The following is an 11,967-nucleotide window of genomic DNA, read 5'->3' on the forward strand; positions in this document are numbered from 1 at the left end:
TTTACTGAGTTGATAACCAGCGTCGTAGGACCGCTTAGCGAGATCTCGTTTGTTAGTTTGTTTGTTACTCAAACATATCCAGGGTCTGTTGAACTGGCTTCGTAGTACAGGGCACAGGTGGCGAGCAGCGCTAATGTCAAAGACACAGACATTATACATTATATTTGTATTTTACATCCCCCGCTCCCACCCGTAGACAATTTACTAGCGGTACCGACGTGGGCCGGTCGAGAGTCCCGGGATGATTTTTAGTCCCAGTCCACCACTGGCTACATGACCATATGATCGCCCATATTGACGCACCTCATTCCTAAACTTCTAACAGATACAACATAAACCGATCCTTCAGCCTCATATGAGCTCTCAGACACGTTCAACATTAACCTGTCATCGCTGTCTGAGCTTGCTGCTGTGTGCGCCGTCGTGCGTTTACATCTGACTGTATATATATATAGGTTTACATGCAGATGCTGGGATCCTGGACGGTGCAGCTGGAGCGCTGTGCCCGCAATGACGTCACCCATCATTTGGCGGGACTTGAAGAATCCGCGAGAAGATCCAGAAAATTGTCAACATTGAAGGCAGATTAATGGTTATCAAAGTACAAATATCCAAAATCAGTTCAGTAACGGTTTTCAAGGGGACAATATGTACTCAAATTGATGGGTTTGGATGATGGGGGAAAACCGTGTCACAGGCTCTTTAAGTGGGACAACTCCTATGAAGTATTTGTTGTCATGTTAAAGTGAGTCTCCCCACGTACGATGACTTAAATGCAATTTGAAACCATAAACCATGATACATTAAAGGGAAATAATACATATACTCTCATAGTTTAGTTTGTTTTAGTATGCAGTTCTGCCTGCCACCAGGCATGATCTCCTGGGACAATAAAGGCTCACCATGAAAGTATGTCAACCGTTGGGCATCCAAAACTGGAAGAGGAGAGCCGTTTTGTTTTCTTAGCTAACTATGATTATCTATCCCCAGTTAACAAAGAGTATTATTGTAAATACTTTGCAGTGTACTTTCCCCAGTAGCTGAAAAAGCAGACAGTGGATCAACCAAAGTAACGATTGTACACAAAATGCAGTATGTCCTGTATTGAGATTAAGGAAAACAGAAAGCATCAACACAAACAGGTGGAAGGTTTTCTGTTTCCATGTTTCCGAATGTATCTCCAAAGTTGCAACTGTCATTGCTACTCTGTCCCCACTCCAAGCCAGTGAGTCAGATACATTACTAGAGGCCTCTCTGAATTACAGTGAGCGTGCATGACCCATGTGCACGTGTGGTGTCACTCATTTCCCCCTTTCTACTTTCCTCCGCCCAGTGGGCTCCTCTTCTCCCCCTCTCCTCTTCCTCCCTCTGCTTGTCATCTCTCTCTCCTTCTGGTAAGCCTTCAGCTACAAAGGCCTCCTCCATTTTGCATTGAAGTGAACCGTGTGACTACGTATGTGTGTGTGTGTGTGTGTGTGTGTGTGTGTGTGTGTGTGTGTGTGTGTGTGTGTGTGTGTGTGTGTGTGTGTGTGTGTGTGTGTGTGTGTGTGTGTGTGTGTGTGTGTGTGTGTGTGTGTGTGTGTGTGTGTGTGTGTGTGTGTGTGTGTGTGTGTGTGTGTGTGTGTGTGCGTGCGTATGCGTGCGTGCGTGCGTGCATGTTGCTGTAGAGTGCAGCATAAAGCTGCAGCCAGTGCTAGGGAAGTGTGCGCTCGAGCAGATCAATGGCATTCTGGGTAAAAATAGCCCTTGCGCTGTTGGAGGGAGAGAAAAAGGAGACGGAGGGTGACAGGGAGAGAGAAGAGAGGGAGGGTAAGAGCTGAGAGGAAGGGGGAAGATGGAAGTTTAATGATCATGTAGTGAAGAGAGGAACGAGAGGAACTGCAGGTGCTAATGTGTGAAAAGAGTCGGACTATAAGTGAACTGAGAGTAGCAAAGAAGCTTTAACTTAAGATAAGTAGTCAAGCCAGTATTTTAAATTCAGCGAGTGCCACAGTTTGGCATGGTTGCCATGTAGTCCAATCTTATTTGACATTCTACCATTTTGGGGCTGGGCGAAAAACAAATATGCATATCAACATTCTGCTGCCCGGAGTTCTGCTCACCAAACAAAAACAAACCGTCCAGCTTGTTAACTCGTTGGGACAGGTTTTTTTTTAGAAAGAGTTACCAACCTCATAGAGATCCTCATTGGAAACCCATTGTGTAAATGGAGGCCTATAGTTGGGTATATTACCACCACTAATAAACATACAGTCTGTGAAAATACACCCTTTCCCTGGCCACACCAACTAGCTCTAACAGGGGGTTACAAGGTGCTACCAAGCCATCTTGTATATATAATCCCTCCACCTGGTCCTGGGTCTGCCCCTCAGTCTCCTCCCATCTTGATGTGCCTGGAACAACGACCTAGGGAGGCGGCCAGTTGGCATCATTACCAAGTGCCCGAACCACCTTAACTGGCTCCTTTATACATAAAGGAGCAGCAGCTCTCTACCGTAGGGAACCTTATACCTAGGGGAGATGCCAGCCAACCTCTGGAGAAAACCCATTTCGGCTGCTTGTATCCGCGATCTTGTTCTAACGGTGACCCAGCCTTAATGACCATATGTGAGGGCAGACACAAAGGCAGACCGGTACATTTATATAGTCTCCTGGTTTCCTATTGAGAACCGTGGCTTCAGATTGGAGGGGATAGCCGCTCAATACTCAGTCGTGAAAGGATCCAATGAGTGCAATAGCAATAAATCCATGCATTAATTGGCTTCGAGCTAAGACATTTAAAAATAACATATCCTTTCATAACCCTGGGTTCAAAAAGGATTAAATGCAGGTATTGATTGACTAGAGTGGTGTGGTACGAATAGGCACTGAATTGTTTCGCTTTAAGGTATCGAGTACTGATACCCAGCCTTATTTACAAGTGAACTGAGTAGAAATAACTCCGACTTCTTTTTACTACTTTCCCTTATATTTTGTGACCATGTTTTTTATTTTACTGACTAACTACGAAAAGTTGGGGAAGCACCTTCTTCTGGAGTATTCCATTTTTACCCAAAGCGTTTGCATTTTCCGACCCATCTTTACACACACACTGTATATTAGTAGAAGAAGTATATCACGAGACAAAGAGGCAAAACAATCCAATACCACAAAGATGTCCTCAGGGACAAATACAACAAATATGTCTCCTTCATTAATGGTTCATTCGAATGCCTTTCTTTGGCCAAGGGGTAAAATGCGGACTGAACACAGTGGTGAGTTATTTATGCAGAATTGTCATAAATTAAATCCAGTGGTGGAAGAAATATAATGTGCAACTGAGATGGAGGACAAAAAAGCACAACAAACAGTACTGAATAAGAGCAATAAGGAACACGAGATAACAAATAAGTATAGAAGAGGGGTGGACATTTTTTTGAAAAGAGACACAGAGCTGGAAGGCAGAGAAGAAATACAATACAGGACAATTCTAAGCAACGCTGAACAGATTTTGAAAGATAACTTAGAAAGAGAGTGCGACATAAAGAGAGAGAAGACATCTGAAAGCAGAATTAGGACTGATGGAGCTTTTTAGTGAACATTATTGACAGGAGGAGAAAAGGCCAGATGTTTGTGCTATGTCGGTTAAGTGGTGCAGCGATGGGCTACTCTTTGGGACAACACACATACACATACACACACACACACACACACACACACACACACACACACACACACACACACACACACACAAACACACAAATGTGTCATGATGTGATCTGTAGGACTGAATACACTAGTCTTGGGAAAGGAAGGACATTAATTCACTTTAGGGTCTAAAGATGATTCACCAATCACATATGCTACTGCTTTAGTGTACACACATACAGTATTGTATGATAATTAAAGTAGTTGCAACTGTTTGCACTTAAATCTGTAATGTAAGGGAGGCCCACTTTCTTCCGCTTTTCTTTAAATCCTTATGTCCGTCATGCTCAGAGGAGACTCAAAATGTGGTCTGGTCTGCAGCTCGGATTGCACAAATGTTTTGAGCCTTGCATCAGTTATTTCTGAACATTTTTGATGGTAGAGTCATTTTGGCGGGAGAAAGACGTTCAAAGGAAGCTGTGGGTTTGGCAGTGTTTCCAAAAAGAGCAGCAAGAAACAGTCCTACGTGTTAAAGTAAACATTTAAACATTATGGAGTTTCACAACCATTGTGTCTATGTCCTATCATACCGAAATCTCGGTCTCATTTCGTGTCTTTAACATTGAAGATAATACCACAACAGACTTAGATGCATTATTTACCTAATATCTTAAACCAACTATATACATGGGGGACTGTGATGTTTACTACTTGGAATTTAATAAAAATAACAATGATAAAGTGATATTTCTAAGTGATGGTTATGTTGCAGTGCACATTAGATCATTGTCTCTGTTGGTCTACATACTAATAGCAGTTTTCAACATTAACACATTTCTGTCAAAAACTTATCAAAACAAACAGACCGCATTACTGATGACTCTACAAAAAAGGCAGTTGGAGGACTAAAATGGTTATTAAAATGTACAGTCTTGAAATGAAGCCTATATAGTGATGCTGTACAGAAACAAACCTTAACATATTCATTACACAACATTAATAACACTAGAAAAAAGCATTTCTAAAAAAGTATCTTTTACCTTGTGATTTAAGTACAGTAATCGTTTACTTTACCTGACCAAGTAGTTTAGTTGCCTAACCCCTAACCCTAACCCTTTAACATCGCCATGGTATTTTGTTGCATTTTTTGTTTCTACTTTCAATTTACAACATTAACGGTGTCTTTAAACTGTGACATACACCTGGGGACATTTGTTTCCCTCGAAATGTAATTTAGAATCCAGTTTATTTGTTTGGTAATGTAATTTTTAGTAGATAGGGTTGTCGCTATGGAATTGTCTTATGCAAGGGATTCAGAGAAACAGAGATACAGAGATCGAAAAGAGGAGGAGAGGGGGGGAGTAAGAAAGAAGTTTGGTGGGTTTTGTGTAGAGCAGATTTGATGAGTGGGTGGAAAAGAACAGAGATAGGAGATAAGTGTTCATCAGGGAGGGCTGCATCTGTCAGTTATTCATTACATAAGTAGTATGGATGCTCTTTAGTGCAGAACGGCATCAGTTACTATCCTGTAGAGAGGGGATAAAAGAGAGATGTAAACACAATATGTATACTTGAGACCAATACACAGTTTATAAACCCTAAATATTCCCTTATTAAGATGAAAAAACAAGGCATTACATTTGGTTCAATACATAAATGTTTTTAAACAAAATATTTGCTGAATTTATCTATTTTGCCAAACTTGTGTGGATCTGTTTGGACATTCCAGAGATCACCTGTCAATCAGATACTGTGGGTGAGTCTTTAACGCGAGAAGTTAACGAAGAACACATCATTCAAGATGAGAAGTACAGAAGGAGAAACGGTTATACATATTGAACATATGACTTTAATGTAGCCTTTTACATTAAAACATTTTGAAACTTACACCTGATTTTGTTATTGTACCTGTTAGGGAATAATTCTCCTTTACTCCTAAGATATCTAACCTTTTTGCCCTTTGACGTTTATGACCAACCCTGACGTCTGTTATCTGTCTTAAGGAATGGGAGGCCTCAGCTATGTTGATATTCCCAGTTTATGACCGGTCAACTCTCGGTCACAAATGGTTTATGGTTACGATGGCTTCGAGGCCATTAAGGGTCAGACATTTGATTCAGTGTCTCCAGATGTTGAGGCTATCTCCAGTGTTCCCAGATGACGTTATCTCCCCCAATATGTTGATTAACTCTCTGTAAACTAGTTAAAAGGGCTATCGAGAGAGGCTCTGCAGAATTGATGTGGCAACCCACCTGTGCAGTCAGAACCTCTGGCTGCTGTGACTTGTGATGTGAATCCTCCGGCTGAGACTTGTAATAAACCATCAGTGCTCCAACTCTCCTCGTGTCTCTCTGAGTCCTGACTCTCCATTGCTACAGAAGTTTCCCTTACAGTGCCCAATGTTCCTTAGCACCTGTACTAGTTGTAATGCTTTGGACTCTTGCATTAGCAATGAGCTTGAAGGAAAATCTTAGAAATGTTGGACATAATATATTGATATAGAAATAAGTGTTTTTTTGTGCTATTGTTATACAACAAGCTTGTTGTCACTAGCCATGTTTTTTTTTTTACTCTCTGTTTTCCAGAAAAAGGAGTGGTTATGTCTCAACTGCCAGACCCAGCGGCTGTTGTCAGGAGGAGGTCTGGACGAACCTCCCCTTCCTGTTCCTCACCCGTCTCCCAAGCACCTGACAATGGGTTCACCCCGTCACCATGTGCCAGCCAATCAGCAAAGCCCTCTCCACAAGGCCACCAATCAGCAGGGGCCCAGGCCTGCCCAGCCGCAAACGCAAAAAGCGCAGACGGGAAGTGGCGTGAGCGGACTGTTTGCTCCAGCGGCGTCTAAACAACTAACGGACACCAAGACAACGACACCTGTGTCAACCACAGAGACCCAGAAAGCTCCCACAGAGGAGAAGCCCAAACCCGAGCCTGAGAACCAAACTGACAAAGACACCAAAACCTGCCAGAAGAAAGGAGAGCCCATCACACCGATCAAGGAAATGAAGAAGTCCAAGCACTATGACGTAAGTCTGATTCCTTTTTTTCTTACATTGCTTCAGCCTGGTGTACAACTCTGTATGTTAAGCTATGGAAAATTAACAAAAGTTGACTAATCAAATAGTTGAATAGCTTGTGGAAAGTGAACCAAATAGAAGAAGAATTAGGCTGATTATCAGTGAATTATCATAGTATAACATACAAACATTATGTACCTAAGATTGCTTTTTCGTGAGCTTTTTAGCTATTATAGCATGTATGCAGGTTGAGAATGCTTGGCTGTTTCAGCGTGGCAATGCTTCACATTCATAGTTTTTTCCATCATACTTCATGAGCATAATGGAAGCTCTTGTTCATCGGCAGATTTGTGTAGTACATTACATTGCATTTAGCTGACGCTTTTATCCAAAGCGACTTACAATAAGTGCATTCGACCAAGAAGATACAAACTTGAAGAAAACAGAATCATATAAGTACATCAGGTTTCATAGAGCCAACACATTTCAAGTGCTACTCAACTGGCTTTAGATAAGCCAGTCCTTTATTAGTATATAAGTGCTTTGATAGTAATTCTTTGTTAGTAATTCTTTGTTAGTAATTCTATCGCTCGAAGTGGAGTCGAAAGAGATGAGTTTTCAGTCTGCGCCGGAAGATGTGCAAGCTATCTGCTGTCCTGATTTCAATGGGGAGCTTGTTCCACCATTTTGGAGCCAGGATAGCAAACCCACATGTTTTTGCTGATGAGAACTTGGGTCCCCCTCGCAGTGCGGGTGCAGCGAGCCGTTTGGCTGATGCAGAGCGTAGAGCACGCGCTGGGGTGTACGGTTTAACCATGTCCTGGATGTAGGCAAGGCCAGATCCATTCGCAGCATGGTACGCAAGTACCATTGTCTTGAAGTGGATTCTAGCAGTTACTGGAAGCCAGTGAATGGAGTGGAGGAGCGGCGTGGTGTGGGAACATTTTGGAAGGTTGAAGACCAGACGAGCAGCTGCATTCTGGATGAGCAGCAGAAGTCGGATGGCACATGCAGGTAGACCAGCCAGGAGGGAGTAGACAGGATTATGCCTACATTTGACCTTCAAAATCCTCACAAGATACGGGAAAAGTCCATATTAACAAGGCTTAAATCAAGTTGATACTTGCGTAAACTATTCTGCACATCTGTACCTTTGTTTAAATGTATACTTATCGTGTGTACATTCCAGAAATATTGTATTTTATGGAAGCTCACAGTAAACCCTGATCCGGTGTTGTACAGGCAGCTGGTCAACGGCAGGATCAAACGTGACTGCTTCCTTTAGGGTTCAAAGAGCAGATGCCCTCTCCTAGCTTCCCTATCTCAACATCATTTCTAAAAAGCTAATAAAACGACCCCAGGAAAGTCGGCGTATAACTTGTACAACTGTTTTCATGTCATCCATGCTTGTTGCCATTTTTCTGTTGCTATATTTTCATGAATGTAGCTAAGAAGCTAGCTAGCTATGGAGCAAGACTGCATGTCCCCATTCTTACTTCCACTTCAGGTCCCCTAAATGTAAAACACACTCAGCAGCAGACTAAACACTTTGTTGACTTTGGTAGTACAGCCCACTGGCAAATATTGCCGTCCCAGCAGAATCTGATCTAGAAAGATGCATGTAATAAATGGACCATGTGACCAATGGACTTGGGAAGTGTTTGTTGTCACACGTGAGAAATGGATGTTAAGATTTGACATCATCATGGATCCTGCCAGCGACCGGCAGCCGATTGCCACATTAGATATCCTCCAACGTTTCCCTCAAGGGTTTGAATGCTGTGTTTAGACTCCAGATGTAAGTAAATATTTGACAGTGGCTTCTTGAGGCCATTCATGCTACTCTGAATATAGCTTATATTACATATTTGTGATGACTAATGCTCATAGATAAGCCTTCAAAAGGTTGAAACGACTCCATATGACTCCATAATCCTACAATATCTTTGATGTTTTCTACACAAATCTGACATTAGTTTCTCATGAGTATCTTAGACCTATTCTGAAAATTGTTCTCAGCTGCTGCATGCTGTTGTAATTTTGGGACTGAAATTAAATCAAATGCGAAATGCAAATGGCAAGAGCACAAACACATTGTGCTCTTGCCAATATACCTTTGTTTATTGGTTTTATCTGCAGTTTCATTCAACTTTTTTAAAATGTACATGACTACACTGTAAAATGTTTGGCTGTAAAATTACAGTAAATTACTGGCTACTAGTTGCATGGATTTCACAGTAATTGACTGTAAATATTTCACAGTAATTGACTGTAAATATTTCAAAGTAATTTACTATATATATTTTACAGTAAATTAGAATAAAAGTACAACTAAATACTGTGACTTTACAGTTGCCATGCCCATGGAATTGCTGTGGTATTATGGTACCTCGCTGTACATACATTACAGTAATTACTTTTATTAATTAATCACACTTTTACTGCAAGGCAAGGCAAGGCAAGTTTATTTAATAGCACCTTTCAGCACCAGGCAATTCAAGGTGCTTTACAAAAATGAAAGACATTCAGATAAAGGCATTTAAAAACAGTAAAAGATAATAAAAGAAACATTGAAAGAAAAACAAAAAATGAAAGACATTAAGAAAAAATACATGGATAAAAGTTATAGTGCAGTCTAAGATATGAATAGTTCAATTAAAAGCAGCGACAAAAAGAAAAGTCTTCAGCCTGGATTTAAAAGTAGTCAGAGTTGCAGCGGACCTGCAGGTTTCTGGGAGTTTGTTCCAGATATTTGGAGCATAACGCATAACGCATAACGCATAACGCTGCTTTACCATGTTTAGTTCTGACTCTGGGGACAGAAAGCTGACCAGTCCCTGAAGACCTGAGAGATCTGGATGGTTCATCATTTAGCAGTAGGTCAGAAATGTAATTTGGGCCTAAACCATTCAGTGCTTTATAAACCAGCAGCAGTATTTTGAAATCTATTCTTTGACACACAGGAAGCCAGTGTAAAGACTTCAGAACTGGGGTGATGTGATCCACTTTCTTAGTGTTAGTGAGGACTCGAGCAGCGGCGTTCTGAATCAGCTGCAGCTTCCTAATAGATTTTTTAGTGAGACCTGTGAAGACACCATTGCAGTAGTCGAGTCTACTGAAGATAAAAGCATGGACAAGTTTTTCCAAATCCTGCTGTGACATTAGTCTTTTAATCCTAGATATATTCTTTAGGTGATAGTAGGCTGATTTAGTAACTGTTTTAATGTGACTGTTGAAACTCAGGTCAGAGTCCATGACTACACCTAGATTTCTGGCTTTATCTGTTGTTTTAAACATTGCAGACAGAAGCTCAGCGCTCACTTTTATACGTTCTGACTTTGCTCCAAAAACCATTACCTCAGTTTTATCTTTGTTTAATTGGAGAAAGTTCTGACACATCCAGTCATTGATTTGTTCAATGCACTTACTCAGTGTTTGAATTGGAGCATAGTCTCCTGGTGAAATTGTTACGTAGATTTGTGTGTCATCTGCATAGCTATGGTAACTTATTTTGTTGTTTTTCATTATCTGAGCCAGTGGTAGCATGTAGATGTTAAAGAGAAGAGGCCCCAAGATGGAGCCTTGAGGAACCCCACATGTCATATTTGTCAGTAGAAGTAATGCAACACATTAGCCAGTAATTTACTGTAAATATACAAATGTAAATAATATGACAATATATTGTAAATTTGACTAGTTAACTGGGATTTTACCATAACTATATTCAATCAGCTCAATCAACAAATAAAAACAAAGAAAATGCCCATTTTAACTTTGTATTACTCCATTGAAGTGCAAAGTACATTTCACAGTGTCTTGGACATGTTGTTACGGCCCCAACCTCTACTCCACGGTAGTGGCTCGTGCTGAGACCCGCAACATGAAAGAATACACGCAATAACCGGTACTTGGTAACGAGACTTGCTGATGCTGCAAGTGGCAGCATGCATGGACTACCTGAGGGAGTGAGAGAACAAAAGAGAGGGAGTGATATAATTGTAGATTTCTTACTCTGCTGCAGCTCTCGCACTCCCTGAAATATTGATTAAGATTGGCTGCTTTGGGCCTTTTCAAAAGCAGAGCAGACCTTCCTCATCAAGGTAGCTGCTAGGAATTTAAAGTGGGGAGAACTCAAAGTGAAGTCTCCTTTTGATATATTGTCATTGTTTGGAGGTTTTCTAGCAAACATTCCCTTAATTTTTTTATCTATTTCGCATTCTGTCCTCCATCCCCCTTTCATTCACGAGGTTAGTCACTTTGAAATTATGATTTGGCATGTTATTAACAGACATCTGAGACAGAGCCATTAATGGCCGAGTTTTGGTTATATGTTCTAGTCAAGTTACCTTCTCAATCGTCATGATCAAAAAACAAAATTCCTACTAAAAACGCAATTCGACTCTCCTCTTTCCATCAATGGCTCAAAAAATGGTTAACAAACCTTACAACTGTAAGCCACTTTATGAAAACTGTATAATGAAATATGTAATGTAATGTTCAAATTATGTCATATATTATATTGGTGGATATTTGCTTTTTTAATAAATCTCACCATGCCTTGAATGTATTGATTTAGTTTCATGTTGTATAATATTATTTCTTTATTACATGTTTTAATTCTAAATAAAATGTCAATGTTTTTATATTCAGCTTCAGAAATAGAAAAGCAAATCTGTGCATATTTTCCCCACTGATTTCCTGTATAATTTACATCCATAGGGTTATGACCAATAGCTGCAAGCCTTTTCTCCAATGTGTTCTCTTTTAATTAATTTCTGTCATTCTTTCTTTCGGCTTTGTTTTATTTAGAAAGCTTTTTATACGATATCATTGAAACATTCAATTTTGGCCCACATATGAGTTCAGTTCTGATAATGTTATAATAATGTTGTATCTATTGTGAGATTTTAGGTTTCATGAAAACTAAATCAGATGTTGTTACTAAAACATGTTTGGTGCTGTCCGTTCAACATGTTAAAGCTCAAGACTCAGCAGAATATCAAATCATGATAAAGTTTTTTTTAGACTTCAGCTTTTTTAACCAAATGAAGAGAACCCTACTCTCATGAATGTTTAAAATGTATTATGTATATATACATAGATATAGCACTTCATTACTTTGTAGCCCATGTTCCAAACATAATGGATGATTGACATTAATGTACTTAAACCTCTGGGAAAGCTATTTGATTGAGCTTTGACAAAAGTTAACAGTTTTTTTATTTATCACTATATGTTAACGTGTTGAGTTCAAGAGAGCTTTCCCGGTCATTGCTTAATGTCTACAACAAGAATTTAGTACAATGACATATATGTAATGTAC

General features: G+C 40.1%; 1 protein-coding gene across 1 annotated transcript in view; it reads left to right on the forward strand.

Moving 5' to 3' along the window:
- Positions 1-11,967, forward strand: part of bsna (bassoon presynaptic cytomatrix protein a) — a 215,663-nt gene that overhangs the window by 158,858 nt on the left and 44,838 nt on the right. The window contains 1 exon segment of the mRNA XM_034086861.2: positions 6,213-6,653. Within this exon segment, the coding sequence (XP_033942752.2) occupies positions 6,213-6,653 (441 nt within the window).

This window comes from Pseudochaenichthys georgianus, chromosome 7 (genome assembly GCF_902827115.2).
Source record: "Pseudochaenichthys georgianus chromosome 7, fPseGeo1.2, whole genome shotgun sequence".
NCBI classification, from domain to species: domain Eukaryota; kingdom Metazoa; phylum Chordata; class Actinopteri; order Perciformes; family Channichthyidae; genus Pseudochaenichthys; species Pseudochaenichthys georgianus.